This window comes from Notamacropus eugenii, chromosome 3, assembly GCF_028372415.1.
Source record: "Notamacropus eugenii isolate mMacEug1 chromosome 3, mMacEug1.pri_v2, whole genome shotgun sequence".
NCBI lineage: Eukaryota > Metazoa > Chordata > Mammalia > Diprotodontia > Macropodidae > Notamacropus > Notamacropus eugenii.
Window position 1 is genome coordinate 330,498,013 of NC_092874.1, and position 20,554 is coordinate 330,518,566.

General features: G+C 37.2%; 1 protein-coding gene and 1 pseudogene across 6 annotated transcripts in view; one reads left to right on the top strand and one right to left on the bottom strand.

Annotated features, from left to right (window-relative positions):
• The window catches only part of DAPK1 (death associated protein kinase 1), a 232,659-nt gene that overhangs the window by 109,182 nt on the left and 102,923 nt on the right, over positions 1 to 20,554 (bottom strand). For all 6 annotated transcript variants that reach the window (XM_072596956.1, XM_072596954.1, XM_072596958.1 and 3 more), the window contains one exon: positions 3,320 to 3,541. In XM_072596956.1, coding sequence (XP_072453057.1) covers positions 3,320 to 3,541 — 222 coding nt within the window. The remainder of the gene's footprint in view (positions 1 to 3,319; positions 3,542 to 20,554) is intronic.
• Positions 3,961 to 20,554, top strand: part of LOC140531130 (dihydropteridine reductase pseudogene) — a 97,816-nt pseudogene continuing 81,222 nt past the window's right edge.

Consider the following 20,554-nt stretch of genomic DNA (forward strand, 5'->3'; position numbering starts at 1 on the left):
TACAGTGGTGGCTGGGGCATGTACAAAGCAAGGGTGAACTGTCTTGACTGTTTATAGGATTGGGTGAAAATATGCTTATATTTTTTGGATTTCTTTTGTCAGAGCCTCCCTACATTTGAAGTTATGTTAGCCTGACTGTTCTCATTAAGAACTAAATGCTCTTTACTTTTTCTGTAGAGACCTAGATAGGAACCCATGTCTGAGGTTTAATTCTTCAGTCCAATGCAAGCATTCTTGCTGTACTTCCTCCACACCCTTTTAATGTTTATTCTAGGCAAACACTTCAAATAACTTTCATTAGATTTAACCATTTAAAATATTATGCTATCCAGTTTGTACACAGAACGTACCAAAAAATAACTGAAACTGAATTGTGAATACACATTTAGGTTTGAATAAGGACTGGAGATCAACATAATGAGAAAAAAAAAATGTACTCATAACATGGCAACTTGGGGAATGATTTCCTAAAATCAATGAATATAAATTGGATAATTTGAGGAGCATAATGATTGTGTTTCTAGGCTTTATAGATTAACAGTGTAGAGATAATAAGCAAATGCCTAGCTGAAGTTCTAAGACAGAAAGGAAGGCCCCATGTACACCAAAAATATTCATGGCAGTACTTTTTGTGTCAGAAAAAAAAACCGAGAAAAAAGCAGGTGCTCTTTGTTTGGGAAATGGCTGAATACACTGTGGTCTGTGAACGTAATGGAATATTTTTATGCCAAAACAGTATTCTTAAACCACAAATGGACATTAAAAATTCATAGAAGCACTAGAAGACCTGAATTAGTTGATGCAAAAAAGAAACAAGAACTAGAAAAATATACAAAATAACTAGGATAATGTAAAAAGAAGTAACACCTAAGCTCAAGTTAATGATAATGATCAATCTTGGCCTTTGAGGACAAAGAGTAAAATATACTTCCCCTTCTCTTGGTAGAGGGATAGAAGAAGGGAAACAAGCATCTATTAAGTCCTGCCTTTGTGCTGGACACTGTGTTTGATACTTACAGCAATGCTGAGAGGTAGGTGCTATTATCCCCATTTTACAGTTGAGGAAACAGAAGCAACTGAAGCAGCTAGAAGTTTTTTGCCCAGGGTCTGCCCAGGGTTACACAGCACTCTGTCATCTGCAGAACCCTATATTATGGTCCCTACATTGGTTGACTGGACTGAGCTTTTTTTTTTCTATATTATAAAAGAGGGAGGATATTAGGAAAAGACTGATGAAAAAACAAAAAACAGCTATAACTATAATGCAATTGTAGATAAAAAGCATTATGACATGAAAATATTTTTGTCTAAATCTTCTTATTCTTTCCCACAATATCCTTCGTAAGGGATAGAGAGTAAGCCTGTGATTTCATTGGCACTGGGCACACTTTATCAATGAGCTGACACCTTCTCATTTGATCCAGTGATCCAGTAAAGCACTTAGCACAGTGCCCGGCACACAGAAATGCTTTTTCCATTCATCCATCCTTTCTCTACAATATCTTGGAGCTTAGAACACAGAGAAGTCAAATGACTTGCCCAAGGACACACAAGCCACAATATGTGTTAGAAGCAGGATCTGAACACAGGTTTTCCCAGCCTTCAGGCTAACTCTCTATCCACTATACCATGATGATTCTCAAATATGGTATCCTAGTGTATGACATATACTTGATTCACATACACAAGTAGGGACAAATTCCGTAACTATCCAAACCTTCCTTTCACATCTCTTTCCCTAGAGGGGATATTAGCTCTGGACCTTTGGGACTAACAGAACTCATGGGAATGAGCTTGTTATCTCTTTCCCCCATATTGAAAAAAAATATTTAAAAAAAAGGTTCTTTTAGTAAGAACAGTAGCCAAACAAAAGAAGAGACAGACAGACAGATAGACAAAAGAAGTTTGCCCCCTGTGGAACTCATCTCAATCCTCTACTCAAGTTCCTGATATCAAGCAAACATGACTCTCCACACAGCATCCCAGCACGTCTCATTTGACTGCCTCTTGCAAGGTTTCCCTTGTGATCCAACACCACATCCCCTCATCCACCCTTCAGTCTCTTCTACTGAGGTCAGGCCTGGCTGACCATATCTTAAACCTGCTCCTTTCTTCTAACCTGGGGACTGCAACACACAATCTCCTTTGTTGTTGTTGCTGTCAATACCCACACTACTTGTTAGCCAAAAATTGAGTTGGCTTTCATATAAAGCCAGATTTCCCCTCTCATTAGTTAGGACCTGCTTGGATTTTTTCATCTCATAACAGACCCTTTCTTTCACCCTCTTAGACAAATTCTCTTTTCCTCAGGGCATTATGTTCATTCATATCCCTACCTAGCCTGTGCTAGGATTTGAACTGATGTTCCTTCCAAAGGTTTTGTTTTTTTATCATCTAATATTTCTCTTTATTTACTTTTTTACTCTCTTAACCATTTGTGTGGCCTGGAATAGGATCAGCTTTCTGAGTCTCAGGTTTCTTGTCGATAACATAAAGGGGTTAAGTTATAGAAGGTGATGCTCTCCAAGGTGCCTACTGGCTGTAAATCCTTTGCTCTGTGAATATCATTGGAGAATACAGGGCATGTGTATTCACAGTCACAGAAGAACAATTATTAAGCACTGTTCTCTAGACTGCTTAAGGGAACAGTGGGCAATGAAACACTCATGTAGGAGACTGGGTAATAAGAGACAGTTTAAATCAAGAAAATAAATTATAGGAGTGTATGTTCCATAACCAGTTCCCAATATTGTATGTGTAGGGCTTGAGGAAATAAATAAAATGCTTTCAGCCTCAAGTCCTATCATAATATCTAAGTGATATTAGTCATGTTTACAATTCCTTTCTGTGAAATCTACTTCTATAATTAGCTCAGGCAGTATGAAGAGGTCAAAAGCAGGGGAGTCTGCTTAGGTGAGCTAAAACTGTTTACGTGGAAAAGGAGAATTATAAGACAAGAAAGGGAAAAAAGAGAAAACAGAGGAATGTATAATAACCAGAGATGAACATGATATAACCTGGAAAAGACTTTGTTGCCAACTTCACAATCAGGTGGGAAAATAATGTGATAAGAGTTGGGTACAATTTGTTGAAATGTGAATCCACTCGTTTCCTGGCAGGCAGTACACACCCTAGTTTTTTAAGTGTAAGGTAAATACAAATTCTAACCTGCGATAATAGAACATCTTTGAATGTCATTTCATTTATACAGCTGTGGAGGAAGTCCAGTGCAGATCAGAGTCACACATTCACCCTCTCAACATAACCACTTGATTTTTCTACCCAACACCAATGAAATCACAACACAAAAATGACTTACAGTTCCAAAATAAGAATGACATCAGTTTTGTTCTCATAAACATCATGTAAAGTGATCACATTCGGATGTTGTATCTCTTTCAATATGTTAACCTCTCGTTCAATATCTTCTCGACTCACTCCCCGCCGGCTGGATTTAGTCCTCCTCTTCTTAATGAATTTAGCAGCATATTGGAGACCAGTACTTTTCTCACGGCATTTTTTCACAACTGCAAATTGTCCACTGAAAAAGAGAATTAAAAAAGAAAAAAACAACTTAAAAAATGAAACTTTTATACTTTTCTAAGAAGATCTAAAGGGAGGAGGGAAAGAAAATAAGTGTAAATGAGTAAAAAAATATAAATTTCAGAATATTAAAAAATTAAGTAATATACTGCTTCTTATTACACCTTAACATTAAGTAAAATTTTGGTACAAGCCACAGGGCATCATGGACAAGACTGAAAGATGGAGGCTTAAACCACAATAATGCTGTTGTTAGTCTTCCATTTTTGAAAAGAACCACTGACATCACAGGTGATGTCTTATCTTGTTCATGAAATTGGATTTAAATGAGGCAGAGTTGCACAAATTTGTCAGCCTCTCCCTTATTTCCTGAGTTATCGAAGTCTGGTAGCAAGATAAAAGTCAAGCTGCTTGGCAATGGCCAAGAATGAAGTGGAGGACCTTGGCATCTTGGATGTCTCACTAAACTCTAAGTGCTCCACAGTATAATAAGATGCATATGGCTAAACTCAGAGTAGGCAGGAATAGTTTGCTGTCTACTTGGAAGGACTTCTCAAGTAGGGCACACTAGAGCCTTGTGGTTGGCCCTGTGCTGTTTAACTTTTTCACCAGTTACTGGGATGAATGCAGACATACCACACTTATCAAGTATATAGATGACACAAAACTAGGAGAAAAAGCTAACATAATGGATAACAGCATCAGGACTCAAAAAGACCTTAGCAGGCTAGAACTTTGGCCTGAATGTAGTAAGATGAAATTCAATAGAGATAAGTATAAGTTCAAAAAATAAAGTTCAAGAGAAATGAAATGCTAATTTATTTGAAAAAGATCTTGGGTTTTAGTGGACAAAAAGCTCTATGTATTAAGAGTGTGATTTAGCAGACAAAAAAATAGTAAATGCACTCCTAGATTTCATGAAAAGAGGCAGTGAATGCAGAGTAGGTATGGGTAGGTGATAATACTGCTATAAATTCTGCCCTAAAGGGAGTACTGTGTTTTCTTTGTGATAGCAAAGACCTGGAAACAATTTCTCCCTAATAATTAGATTACAGGAAGAACATTAACAAGTCCAAGAACATCCAGACGAGGATGGTGAAGGACTTCTTTTAAGAAGGGGAGTTTTGTTTAATATGGGGAGAAATGACTTAAGGGAGACATGATAGTTAGCTTCAACTCTGTGAGAGGTTATCCATTAAATGGATAAGGGATTAAACTAGTTCTCCCCAACCCAGAAGGCAGAAATACAGAAAATACAGAAAAGCAGTCTCAATATAAAGAAAAGCTTCCTAATAATTAGAGGTGAAGAAAAGTTAAATAGTCTGGATTCCTGCTATCTAAAAATCAGTGAATTTCTTCTCATTATTGTCCTTCAGACAAAAGAGAGATGAATATTTGTCAGGTATGTTGTGGAGATTTTTATTCAGGTAACAAGTCATATTAGAGGGACTTGGAACCATTCAAAATTTGACAGCCTGGGAGAGTATTTTTACTATTAATACAAAGAGGTAATAGAAATGATAGGTTTGGAGGAAGTCCTCAAATCTGTCACTTTTTCTAGAAAGAACTAGGTGTTTAAAAAGAACTCATGCTGCATCCAGTCACTGTCAGTATCTATATCACTGCCTATTAGATATGACAGACTCAACCTCAACAAGTCCAAAACAAAACTTCTACCAAACTTCCCTATTTCTGTGAGAGCCCTACTTTTTTTTTATTTTTTCATTCTCCCAGGTTCATCAACTCAATATTTTCCTTGATTCCTAAATCTCCCTCATCCCATATATCCATTCAGTAGCCAAATTCTGCCATTTATTTGCATCTAATCCCTTCTCTCTATTCACTCACCCACCATTAGTCTGCCTAGACTGTTGCAGTGGCTTCTTAATTGATTTTCCTATCTCAGGTCTCTCCCCACAGACAACTATCCTGGGAACAGCAGCCTAAATGATTTTGATCTGACCATGCCGCCACTCCTTGTCTCCATATTATCTCTAGGATAAATTATCAATTCCTCTGTTTGACTTTGAAAGGCTTTCCAACCTAGCCCCAACCTCTCTTTTCATCTTCACTATATAAGCATACCTCATTTTATCACACTTTGCTTTATTGTGCTTCATAGATATTGTGTATTTTATAAATTGAAGGTTTATGGCAACCTTGTGTTGAGCAAATCCATCAGCATCATTTTTTCCAATAACAAAAGATCAATATTGCATCTCTGTGTCACATTTTGGTTATTCTTATAATACTTTAAACTTTCTCATTTTTGTCCTATCTGTTATAATGATCTGTGATCAGCGATTTTGATGTTACTATTGTAACTTTTTGGGAGCACCATGAACCACAGCTATAAAAGACAGCCAACATAATCAATAAATGTTGTGTATGTTCCAACTGCTCCACCAATTGGCCTTTTCTATCTTTCTCCCCCTCCTCAGGCTTCTCTATTCCCTGAGACACAACATATTGAAATTATGGGGCAGAGCCAAGAAGGCGAAGTAGAAAGATGCACATACTCTAGCTCTTCCCCCACAGCCAATAAAATACCAGTAAAGAATGACTCTCATCAAATTCTAGAGCAGCAGAAGCCACAGAACAATGGAATGAAGAAGATTTCCAGCCCAGGATGACCTGGAAGGCCAACAGGAAAGGTCTGTTGCACCAGACGTGAAGTGCAGCTCAGCCTTGGCCACACAGCATTGGGATGAGCAGGACCAGAGCAGACCTTGGGGTGGAATCGCCAGCAGCAGTGGAGGTTCTCAGATCCCTCAACCCACAGGAGCCAAAGGCAGCTTCAAAGGTCAGTGAGAGGGCTTTTTCAGCTGGACAACAGGGAGCAGGGGCCCCCTAGCTCCAATCTCAGGTGGCAGTGGCAGAGGCAGCACCAGCAGCAGGGGAGACAGCAGCTGTGGTGGCTGTGGCAGGGAGCAGTCAGCATCCATTGTTGGAGTCCTCAGCTTAAAGTCCCTGGGGAAATTGAGCAGCTGATCTGAATTTCAGCCCTGACTGATGGTGTGGTGGAACTGGAGGCAGTTGTGGAGAGAGAATTCTACTACTCACAGATTCTGGCAGAAAAGTTTCTGGTTGCTCCCAGGCTGCTGTGCAGGCTTGACTGTGCCACTTTGGAGGAACTGAGATCTTACAGGTTGCCAGAGTATATCCTACTCTTGACAAAGGACCCAAAAGTCAAGTAACTGGTTGGGAAAATGCCCAAAATGGGGAAAAAAATAAGACTATAGAAGGTTACTTTCTTGGTGAACAGATATCTTCTCCCATCCTTTTGGATGAGGAGGAACAATGCTTACCATCAGGGGAAGACATAAATGTCAAGGATTCTGCATCCAAAACCTCCAAAATAAATATGCAATAGTCTCAGACCATGAAACAGTTGAAAAAGGATTTTGAAAATCAAGTAAGAGACGTGGAGGAAAAATTGGGAAGAGAAAGGAGAGAGATGCAAGAAAAGCATGAAAAGCAAATCAACAGCTTTCTAAAGGAGACTCAAAAAATGCTGAAGAAAATAACACCTTTAAAAATAGGCTAACTCAATTGGCAAAAGAGGAGAAGAACGCTTTAAAAAGCAGAATTAACCAAATGAAAAAGGAGGTTCAAAAGTTCACTGAAGAAAACAGTTCCTTAAAAATTAGAATGGAACAGTTGGAAGCTAATGACTTTATGAGAAACCAAGAAATTATAAAACAAAACCAAAAGAATAGAAAAATGGAAGATAATGTAAAATATCTCATTGGAAAAACAAGTGATCTGGAAAATAGATCCAAGAGAGACAATTTTAAAATTATAGGACTACCTGAAAGCCATGATCAAAAAAAGGGCCTAGACATCATATTTCATGAAATTATCAAGGAAAACTGCCCTGATATTCTAGAACCCAGAGGGCAAAATAAATATTGAAAGAATCCACCAATCACCTCCTGAAAGAGATCCAAAAAGAGAAACTCCTAGGAACATTGCAGTCAAATTCCAGAGTTCCCAGGTAAAGGAGAAAAATACTGCAAGCAGCTAGAAAGAAAGAATTCGAGTATTGTGGAAATTCAATCAGGATAACACAAGATCTAGCAGCTTCTACATTAAGGGATTAAAGGGCATGGAATGTATTTCAGAAGTCAAAGGAACTGGGATTAAAACCAAGAATCACCTACCCAGCAAAACTGAGTATAATACTTCAGGGGAAAAAATGGTCATTCAATGAAATAGAGGACTTTCAAGCATTCTTGATGAAAAGACCAGAGCTGAAAAGAAAATTTGACTTCAAGAGAAACATGAAAAGGTAAACAGGAAAGAGAAATCATAAGGGACTTACTAAAGTTGAACTGTTTACATTCCTAAATGGAAAGATAATATTTGTAACTCTTGAAACTTTTCTCAGTATCTGGGTAGTTGGTGGGATTTTCTGCACACACATACACACACACACACACACACATAGCGAGAGAGAGAGAGAGAAAGAGCAAGAGAGAGAAACAGAGACAGAAAGAGAGCACAGGGTGAGTTGAATAAGAAGGGATCATATTTAAAAAAATAAAATTAAGGGGTGAAAGAGGAATATATTGGGAGGAGAAAGGGAGAAATGGAATGGGGCAAATTATGTCTCATAAAGGAGGCAAGAAAAAGCTTTTTCAATGGAGGGAAAAAGAGGGGAGGTAAGAGGGAAAAAGTGAAGTTAAGTTCATTCTCATCATATTTGGCTCAAGAAAGGAATAACATGCACACTCAAACTGGTATGAAAACTTATCTTACACTACAGGAAAGTAGGGGAGAAGGGGATAAGCAGGGTGGGGGGGATGATGGAAGGGAGGGAAAATGGGAGGAGGGAGCAATTAGAAGTAAACACTCTTGGGGAGGGACAAGCTCAAAAGAGAGAACAGAAGAAATGGTGGACAGGATAGAGTGGAGGGAAATATAGTTAGTCTTACACAACATGACTATTGTGGAAGTCATTTGCAAAACTACACATATATAGCCTGTATTGAATTGTCTGGGTATGGGTAGGGAGAGAGGAAGGAAGAGAAGTTAGAACTCAAAGTTTTAGGAACGAATGTTGAGAACTGTTTTTGTATACAACTGGGAAATAAGAAATACAGGTAATAGGGTATAGAAATTTATCTTGCCCTACAAGACAAGAGAGACGATGGGGATAAGGGAAGGGAGGGCAGATTGGTGAAAGGGGTAATCAGAATGCTTAGTGTTTTGGGGTGAGGGAGGGGAGAGATGGGGAGAAAATTTGGAATGCAAAATTTTGTGGAAATGAATGTTGAAAACTTTAACAAACAAATAAATAAATAATGAAATGAAATTAGTCCAACTGATAACCCTACAATGACCTCTTGTTCTATTTTAAGGAATTACTGGAGATACTCCAACCCTCAGCAATCATCACCCTGAGCAGTCAGCAGCTATCCACACTGAAGCAAGACACCTTTGTCAGCAAAAAGATTATGACTAAGGCTCAGATAATGGTTAGCATTTTTAGTGATAAAGTGCTTTTTAATTAAGATAAGTATATTTTTTAAAGATATAATATTATTGCACAATAGACTACAATACAGTATAAATTTAACTTTTATATGTACTGGGAAACAGAAAATATTCATGTCACTCACTTTATTATGATATTTGTCTTACTGTGGTGGTCTGGAACCAAACCCACAATATCTCCAAGGTATGCCTATATAGAGTGGCAACTAGATGGTGTGGAAGATAGAGTGCTGGGCTTGAAACACGAAAATTTTTTCCTCCCTAAAGGACACCTAACAGATTCATAATAATTACTGGCATTAATATAGAGCTTTAAGATTTTTTTAATACATATAATTATCAATATTATCATTATTCCTGGGTCTACAGATGAGTAAAGTGAGGCTTAGACATCTTGGATGATAGGTAGAAAATGTCAGAGTAGGAGTAAAAGTCAAGTCTTATTGAATCCAAAACCAGTTACCCTTCACTGTATTCCATGCTTCTGTATATGAACAATAATAGCCTGATAATCTCAAATAGTCACAAGATTTGTGACTGCTCTCTTATAATAATTCAAAATTTCTTTATTTTTTTCTGGGTGGAGAGGACAGTGATAGGGAGAAGATGTTAGCTTGACTACAACTCAAGTTTAGTAAATATCCCAGGGAAATGGATTTTTCAACACAAATATTTACATTTCCTCCCTCTTCTCATAGATGATATTAAAAACTAAAACCTGGTGCAGGATGAATTCTGCCCATGACAAATGAGGTGAAGTGGAACAGTGCTTCTTTCCAAAATGAGATAGTAATTGTAAAAGCACTTAGCACAGCTCCTAACATAATAGATGCTTAATAAATGCTTATTACCTTTCCCAGCTCTTTCTGACTCGCAGGTATTTTTAAAGTTCACTTAGAATTTTGAAGCACTACACTATTCATCATAATCTCTCTTCTTTTATTCATGTATTACTTTGAAGATGCTTTTAATCCAAAATTGGAGCACTTTGAACAGCTGTATTAAAGGATTTAACCTTAAATCCCAGTTCCATAACAGTGTATGCTTGCTTATGAAAACAAAATCAGGAGTTTGTACGCTGTCAGATGTCTTGTTTTTATTTATGGGCTGCACCAGTGACTTAAAAGCCCAAACAACTGCAAACTGTAGGATGAACATCCCAAATCCTTGTGAGTCAGAGAAATATGGAACCGAGCACACCTGTGAAAGCAAGCATTACCTGACTGTTTCTTGTGTAATGTCTCCCACCACTTCCTTTTCTAATATATTAAGTACCACGAAGCCCTCAGAGGCCACTACTGTAGCATGAGAAATCCTAGAGCTCAGTTACCTTGAAGACTTACCTCCCTCACCAGCATGGATAAGAACAAGTATGATGTTGAGAATTCGTGATGTGGGTTACAAAGACCATGACCATTGGGAAGGTGTGACCAGAAAGAATACCTTTTAGAGAATAAGTGTCAAATTTAAAAGACTTCATTAAAACTTGACAGTAGAACAATAATATTGCTTGAATTTTCATCATATGGCTACCTCCCCCCCTACACACACACACACACACACACACACACACACATTTAATTCTTAATAAGGAGGAAAATGATGTAAGGGAAAGAAGGTCAAAATTCAAACAATGTAAAAATGATTCCAAGTGAAGCCAACTTTAGGCCAGATGGGCTTGTGGATAAGGCACTGCCCTCAGAATTAGGAAGAAGTTGGTTTGAGCTCTTCCCTCCCCCCACCCCTATACCCCCAGACACTTACTAGCTGTATAATGCTGGGCAAATTATTTTTGTCTCTGTATCTTTGTCTCACAGAGGGCAATATGAAAACTCAAGGCTCAAGGACCTCTACGGTTTTCCCTTCTATCTCTAAATCAGTGACCTTATAAACATCTGAGAGCAGGATCTGAGATATACTCTTACTACTGCCTTAGGAATGATATTAAACAAATGACATTTATACAGCATTTTAAGGTTTTCAATCTTATTTGACCCTCAAAATAATCCTGAGTTTGAAACCTGCTTTTCTTCCTGGGCAGGAAAAGCCTATGTCATCTTGAACAAGTCATATAACCTTTCTAGGCGTGTTTCCTCATCTTATAAAATGCTTTAAAATTGCCCGACCACCTAGACACTTGCCACTTCTAAATCTATGATGCTGTGGTCCCACAAAGCAAGGGCTCTAGGCATCACTAATCTTCAATTTACAGAGAAGCAAAGTAAGGCTTAGATTTTAACTGGCTTCCCTTTCTTTCTCACCATATCAGAACAATGCTGTCTTATAAAAAGGAGCTGCCACGCAATCAGAAAAAGACTATCAAACATACTCACAATGTGACCCACAGATTTAGAAGCTTGAGTCACAAACTGAACCACACTGAAAGGTACAGAGGTTTGCATGTGCACATGCAAACATGCCCCCAAAGGTCTTTGTGTGTGCTTTCTGAGACATATAACTAACTCACATCAATTATTTTCTCGGAAGCACAAACCCATCCGGAGTAAGATGTAGTGACAGACTGGTGGAAGAACAAGTGCTTCTCTAATCACAGTAATTTGCTTTCTGATCCCATAATTCCTGTTGAACTGTTGCTTAATTACCGCTCCAAATTCACTCTTTGCTGAGCAATTGGCATTTTGCCTTCACTGTCTTTATTTGCACTCATTTTTCACAGTGGCATCTGACCATGCTCAGTTCCTCTCCACACTCCCCAAAAAACAATTAAAATAAAAAATTCCGAAAGGTATTTTCAACTCCCCAGAAACCCACTAACCACACATGGTGTGACAATGATATGGCTCCGAGAACGAACGAAGATACACACAAGGAAATCAAAATGTTAAAAAGAGAAGAAACTCTAACCCTAACCACCATATGCCCACCCCAGAGTTTTTCTTTTCTGTTGCAATTTCCTTTTGTAAATACGTAGAACTGAAACCATAATTAGCATGAATACAGATGGCTGTAACTGCTGTCACGTCTGCTATTTGGGCAGCGAAATGTAACTGCTTTACAGAAAAACCCAGAATTATTACCTTTTATTTATGCCACTTAAAGTTGACATTGAAACACTTATAACACTATAAAATTATTCACTGTTATAATTATGATGATAATTTACCTATATTTAAATGCTTGAAACAGAGATCTGCTTACCAATCATCAAGTATTTATTAAACACCTACTGTGTACCAGGCACAAGACCACAATGAAAACTTAGATAAGTAAATGAAAAAAAAAACCATACAAGCTAAATTTACAAGATAATGAGGGAGGGGCTGGGAATGATTTCCTTTAGAAAGGAGAACATTCTAGCAACAGGAGGGGGCAGCCTGCATAAAGGCATATAAAAAGTAGTTGGGATGTCACATTGAAGACATATAGGTACAATTGGCTGGAATAAGAGAAGGCAAATAAGGCAGCTAGGTGGTAAAGTGGATAGAGCACCAGGTCTGAAGTCAGAAAGACCTGAGTTCATATCCAGACTCATATCCAGTGTGCTCCTGCATGCAAGTCACTTAACTTTGCCTCAGTTTCCTCATCTGTAAAATGAGTTGGAGAAGGAAATGGCAAACCACTCTAGTATCTTTGCAAAGAAAACCCAAAAAGGGGTCATAAAGATTTGGGAATGACTGAACAACAACATGAAAGATTGTAAAGATAGGCTGAAGCCAGATTGGGAAGGGTGCAGAATGCCAAACAGAGAAAGTTTTAGATTTTACCCCAAGACAAAAGAGAATGAAAGGAAGCTTCTTGGGCAGGAAAGTGTTGTACTTTAGAAAAGTCAATTAGGCAGCTTTATGAATGATAAATTGGAGAGGAGAGAAAGAAAGAAGGGAAACCATGTCAAAGATGAGTTGGAAAAGAGAAAGACTAGAGTAGGGGAAAGTCATTAGGAAGCCATTTCATAAGTCCAGGTAAGAGATGATGAGGTCCTGAACAAAGGCGCCAGTGAAGCCAAGGAGAGAGGGATGTGAAATCTGGCAGAAGTAGAAGAAATGGGATTTGGCAACTGATTAGATATGAGGAGGAGGGAAAAGTCAAGGCTAACAATGAGAGTGTGAGTCTTGAATGACCGGAAGGATGACAGTGCCCTCAACAGAAATAGAGAAACCAGGGGTTAAGGGGAACGATAATGAGTTTTTAATGTTTTTAAAAATTGGCAAGTGTGGTTCTTTATGACACACTTTTCAATAAAGTTTCTGATTAAATTAGAGTTTTCTTTCTTATTCATGCATCCCTAGTCAAAAGTCTAGGGAAAAAAGTTGCCTACAGTGTTGTCTCAATGTCTCTTCCTCTGACTTTCTTTGTCAATCCTTTGCAAATCTGGTTTCCATCTCCCTCAGCTTTAGCTTTTCTCTCCAAATTTACCAATGATCTCTTAAATGCCAAATTTGATTGTGAAGGCTAACCCCTCTACACAGATTATTGATCTCATCTCCTTCTGTCTTCCTTCTCCAGAGAAGTCTCCCTATGATACTTCCTCATCTCTCTTTAGTCTTCAATAACTCCCTATCTACTGATGGCCATTTTCTATTGACTTCAAACATGACTAAGTCTCCCTTCAAAAAAACCAAAAACCAAAAATACAAAAATTTCTCACGAGATCATAATGTCTGCTCAAGTCCTCATTCTATCCCTCTTCACTTCACAGACAAACCCCTAGAAAAAAGCTGTCTATAACTGCTTCCTCAAATTCATCTCTTTTCACTTTTTACACCTTTGCAAACTTGCTTCCAACTTTATGAACTGAAATTCTCACTGGCACAAGAGTTTAAAATGCTCACTGATTAATACTCTTTCATTGGAGTCATTGCCATAGTTTCATCTTGTCTAATGATGCATATACATAAGCAATAATATTTGGAAAATATGCAAAAGTACTGGAATTTGGGTAGAGGGTGTGTTTTTTTTTTAAAGAAGCAACAATTTATAATACATTGTAGCTATTTGAAAGAATTTTATGAGAAAAAACTGCGTTTGACCCTTTCTTCTTTTGACTAAGCTTATTAATGCATTGTGTACCAGAACTATGGTCTAATCCTATTCTATCATGTATTTTGGTTTGATGATTTGATGGACAAGTGCCACATGATATGGAAACCATCCCTTGAGGAAGTATCCATAGCAATGAAATCTGAGATCCATCAAAGGATTAAAAATATAGTAGGAGAAAAAACTGCTCTCATTTTCCCAAGAACTCAGATTCCTATTTTTTAACCATTTTTCACTTAGAAGATCATTGGTACCAGTGCAGCTGATGCAGTTGTTATGATAGAATGAACTAGGATGTATCCTAGTCTAGACACTGAATTCATGGTAGAGTAAAGAACACCTTATCGTGGTTTCTTCCTCTATGCTTTGCAAGAATTATGGCTATAGTGCTCTAAGAAGCAGTTTTTGTCTGACAATTAAAGAGTTTTTCACTAAAGTCAGAACTAAATTCTTTCCTGTAATTTTCCTGGATCTGCCATGTTAACTTGCACCTAGAAGAGAGAGGAAAGGACATTTGGTGAAGTAGGGGACTGGAGTAAGAACACAGAGGGTCAGTTCAGGGCAAGATGAAGCTGGCAGGAAAATCCACTGCTGAAGTTACCTGAAGAGAGAGACTTAGATAACAGTGAAAGAGGATAAGTCAAAAAGAAACCAGAGCTACTGGGCCACCTGTGGTATTCCCTCAATGGAAGCAAAACTTTCTGGATGACTGCCATCCAGACTGACCTCTTCTAAGCAGGTTGCTGCTATCCTGAACTTTATTATCAGAGCCAATAAAGCACCACAAAGGCAATGGTTGGAAAATAAATGCAGAAATCTCAGAGGATGAGATTTCCAGGACTTAACTAGATAGTACAGGAAATACAAATAACTCATGTTTCTATGAGTGAAGTGGATTACTGCCAGAAAAAGGAATTCCAAGAATCAGGAATGATGTCAAGTAAAAACAGTTTTGTTTTCTGAGAAAGTCTAAACTTTCAATTCAATGACTTTAGAACACAAATAATTCAACTCAATTCAATTATCAATGTAATAAAAACAAATAGAAGAAATAAGGCTAAGAAAAAAGCAGATGTACCTTTTGCTTTCTGTAGATGATTTAATTGTTTATCTAGAAAAACTCAAATAGTCACATTGAAAATTAACTGAAACAATTAACAAATTTATATCCTGCAAAGTGTTAGACAGGATATAAAATACACTCACATAAATGATCAGCATTTCTATATGTTACCAATACAACCCAGCAGAAAGAGATAGAGAAATCCATTTAATTCAGTTGAGATTTATTGAGTGTTTCTTATATGCAGAATCCTGAGTTAAGATATGTAAAGTTTGGTTAAAAAGGATCTCTGCCTTCATGGGTACCAGACTAGGAGGCATAAAGAAGCTATCTTTATTTTGTGCATCTTTTTCCATTTTTATTTAATTGTGAGAAACAGTTGATTTTCAAAATGCCCAATAAACCTTTTAAGATACATTAAATTCTTCTACTCAAAAGTAAATAAACTAAACACACACACACACACACACACACACACACACACAAAACCCTATACCTATTGGGCTGGGGGAGGGACACAACTGTACTGGGTCTTCAGAAATGAATGGATTTAAATATGAAACAAATTTTCTGCAAACAAATAAAATTAGAAATTTTTTTTTAATTAGCAGTGACTGATAAAGAACATAAAAAGCTAACAAGAATAAATAGACAAATGTGAAGAAAAGAACGATTTCAAAGGCACAAGAATCTCAGATCTATGGAATATGAGGCAAAATCCTATGAGGAAGCTGATGGTATCATGACAAACTTTGTGAGGTTATCAGAAAGAACAACTCCAAGAACCTCAGAACAGTCTAAAGATCAAAGAATTAGGAGAAAATATCAAAGAAATTAGGACAGAAATCAGAATTTTGAAGCAGAAATCCTGGTTTTAATGAAAGATGAGAGAATTTAGGGGGGAAAAAGGGCAAGCTTACTCCAGAGCAAGCAAGATATCTGAAAAAAAAGAGAAAGAAGTGAAACACAAAACTTTGGAGGTGGAACTTAAAAAAAACCCCACAATACCAATGGCACCAAAAAAATTATCAAAAATCAGAGACAAAAAACATTCTACCAAACTCCATTTGTGGTACAAATATGATTCCAATACCCAAACTAGAGCAAGACTATGTGTAGAAAAAGAGCTATAAAACAATGTTACAAGTTAATATTAATGGAAAATTTTAAAATAATACCCTCACAAGAAGACTACAGAAAGAAATGATTTGCTTTGACCAAGTTAGATTCATACCAGGGATGTGGGGGTAAAAATAAAAGTTATTATAGCTTATCATATATTCAAAGAAAACAAAAGGATATGATTCAAGAGATACACCAGAAATTTATGATAAAATACCTATCTTACTTCTGTGAGAAACCCTGAAAACATAACATAAAAACACTCTTATAAACATAAGCATGGAAGGATCAAAAGGATATATTTTAAACCAAAAATAAGGATTGTTTACATTGTAATAGCCAACAAAAGTGTTTCTAGTATGAATAGTAGTATGTCCTCCTCTTCCTACTATTTTATAATATAGTTCTAGAAATGCCAGCTCTAGCAATAAGATAAAAATAAAACCAAAGTCAAAGGAGAGACAAAAGTATTCTCATTCACAGATGGTATGACAGAATACTTAGAAAACCCCAGAGAATCAGCTAAGAAACTAAATGACATGATTATTTGTTATAGCAAGGTATGAAGATACAAAATTGATCCAAAAAAATCATCAGTTCATATATAATAGCAACAACAAAACCTGGAAGAAGCAATATTAAGAAAAATCCATTCCACAAAATCCATTACAAAATCTAGACATTAAGTTACCAATGCATGCACAGTAGTTATATAAACACAACTATAACATTTTCTTTACAGAAATAAAGGATTTAAAGAAGTAGAAAGATATTTATTGCTTTAGGATTAACCATACCAATTTCACAAAAAATGATAATACATTCATATGTAATTATGTATTTAATGCTATACCAATCAAATTATTTTTGAGATATTTTACAGAGCTAGACAAAATTGCAACAAAATTCTCTTGGAAAAGAACTAAAGTCTAAGACCCTCATGGGAAATGAGAAAAATCATCAAAGAAAAGGGTGAATTTACAGACTTCAAACTATATCACAGAGCAATAGTCATCCATACTATTTTGCATTTAATTGAGCAAGAAAAGGAAATCAGTGAAACTGAACAGATAAGCAAAAAAACTGAAACAATCCCAAAAAGTTGCCCAGTGTTTGATAAACCCAAGAATATAAGTTACTGGAGGTGGCAGAGTTACTGGGGGGAGAGTTTAAAAGTACTGGCTCCTTCCAACTTGGATGCTTGTCTCTTGTCCCTATAAGGCCAGGGGCCAGTACATCTCAGGTTCTGGCTACCATCCTTGCCACTGACATATTTCAGTACCACTGAAAGCTCCTCTGGAAGCCTGATTTGTGGCTTTCTTTCTAGCTCCTACCAAAAAGCCCCTGTTATCCTGTAACCATCAATCCCAAAGTCTTGGGTGCAGGGTATTAAGTCAGATTCATTTCCCCATAGCACATGCCTCCTACATTTCATATTCAGTACTCCCATCAAAGGACTCTAACAGACATGTGGAAATACTTAAATAAAATGCTATAAGATACATGTGACAACACTGAGGCCATTACAAATATTTTCCTTTGGAGTTGAAGAGAAAAGTAAGGGGACTAGGTTTATTCAACACCACATCAGGTATTCCAAAAGCAGACTTAGCAGTAATGCTTAGCTTAAAAAATTGCTTCCAACCTTTTAACTTGAGACTCTTTAATATCAATTATATTTCCCAGCCATCTAAAACAGAATATATAAATGAAAGAAACAATTATGTGGCAGTTTCTCTACGGCAGACCAAAGAGATTAATTTAGAAAAAGTCTGGTAGGATGGTTTAAATTCATTAAAAGTTCTAGAATCAGGATGCTTGAGTGACTGAGCACAGTTTGGCCTTTACTAAGTGTCCCAGTTAAGTACTCAGAAAGCTGAAAAGGGAGATGAGGAAAAAGAGGAAGATTTCCATTTTTGGAGCCTTTATGCCTTTGACCAATTAGGGAGACAAATTTTAATACATGAAGATTCCATCCTTAGAATAATAACATGTTGCCATTCAGATATAGTCTGTGATAGCTGGGGATAAAAGAAATCCCACTTTGCAACTGCTTTTGACTAGTCTCATCTCACATAGCTCAGTTAAAGAAATCCTGAAATTATACAGACTAGCTTCTTGACAACCACTGACTATTAAAATCTGCTGTAATAAACATTCTTTGTTATACGGAAATGTCTGGGGGAGGGGAAGGGAATGAGAAATTAAAGGGAGAAAGCTGATATAAAAACAATAGATATCAACAGAATTTATTTAAAAACTTTTTTCTAAGGGATGGATCACTGGGAAAAGAAGGAGAAAATGTAGGTAGTGAAATAACAAACGGCATCAATAAAATCTATCTTTAGAAAACTAAAAACTATCATAATGCTGAAAAAAATTTAAGTCCACAGTCATCTTGGGCAACAGAAATAATCAACAACGACCTCTGAGACCTGAAAGGTCTTGAGATTCTAGCATGTGTAATTTATGTGTGCTGAGAATAGACTGGCTACAGGATGTTGTGACTTTTGCTATACATTTTTTGGAGGTAAAATATTTATCAGTATGTCAATCAGTACATATAATAAGCATTTCCTACGTACCAGACACTGTACTAGGCACGAAGAATAAACAAGGGAGATTGAGAAGGAAAGTTGTGAGAGACAGAAGAAGTTAGGGGAGAGCAGTACCAGGAAAACTGAGTACAGTACCCAGGAGGAGGTGATCAGCAGGGTCAAATATGAGTTAAGAAGCATAAGGACTGAGGAAAGATCATATTAACAGATAACTGTTAACTTTGTAGAGGGCAGTTTCAGTTACAGTTCAGATTATAGAAGGTTTAAAAGAGAGTGAGGGGAGAGGAAATAGAGGTGTCTAGAGGAGAAGCCTTTTTCAAGGAGTGTAGCCATGGAGGGGAGAAAGGATATAGGACAAAAGGTAGTGGGGATAGTTGGACCAAGTGAAGGATATTTTAAAGATGAAGGAGGCATGAGCCATGTTTGTAGACATCAGTGATGGAGCCAGAAGAGAGGGAAAGATCGAAAATAAAAGAGTGGAGAAAACAGGGATGAGGGTGGTAATTTGCAGTTGAAATTGGGGGAGGACTAGATCAAGGGCATATATAAAGCAGCTGGTCTAGGAAAGGATAAGTACCATCTTTTTATCTGACACTCAAGTGAAGGAGATATAGGGGAAGATGCCTGAATGATGTGAGATGGGGAAGTGGAGGAAAAAGCTCCTCAAGAATGGTGTCAATAAGTTTGAGGTGAGGGTCTCACATGTAAGGTTTGGGAGGTAGTGGGCCATTTGAGGCTTTTAGAGAGACAGGAAGGTTGTGAGAGGCTTTGGAATAGCTGCCATGGAGAATCAATTAGGGAGGAATACAATACTTAACTTGATATAGTGAGGACTCAGTTGAGATTAGATATAAATTTGCAGTTGCTAACCATTGAGCAGGGGGCCCAGGCAGAGTATCATCAGTTGGAGAGAAGTTCCTTGAGGAAAGTACTAATATAAAATTGGGTCAAATTTTTCTCCTTGCAATGAACAGACTGTGGTCTTTCCCTTTTAAACTTTCATTAATAGTTGTCTCTTCAGGAGCAATTACATAATCCTGGGTAGATAGTAAATGTGAACACCCACCCAAATCCCCAGATTTCTTTAGCATCAAAACAATCATTTCTCTACCAGATTATAGTTCTTTCATTTATGTTCACAAATCTTTTTCTGGTTCTACTACCACTGAGGGGGGGAAGAAGGTATACCATCCCCTTTAAGAGAATGTAAACTCCCAGAGGTGAATTCATTATTCATCTTCTTAACCCTTTCATTCCCCTTCCCCCTGCCACACACAACCTCCTGCGTTGTAGTCATCTAGTATAGTGCTTTGGACACAGTAAAGTCTTAATAGGTATTTTTAAAATAAATGCATGAACCCTATTTGTGCAGCCATGGCAAGGCAGGTGTAAAAATGCAACTACGAAGGCCTTGAATTTTGAGTTTCTTTTGCTCCTGTTTATCTCATTACCATAGTCACCAAAGAGAATGTCCATAGAGCTTTTGCAATTGAATTCTTAGCCCTATTATAAGTGCATGTGTAAGCAGGCTGGAGAAGGCCACTTGAGGAACACCTGAAGCCAGAAAAAAAATGCTTTGTGCTAATATATTTGAGGTAAAGTCAACTGAACTTTAACATTGAAATGTCTATAACGTCCTTGGAGTTTACATTAGCTATCCAAATATATAAATCATCTAATGCAGGCTGTGGTAAATTGTATTCATGGAATGTCAGACCAATTCTGTATAATGAAGGGGTCAAACCAGGTGATACTTCTTCATCATGGTCCA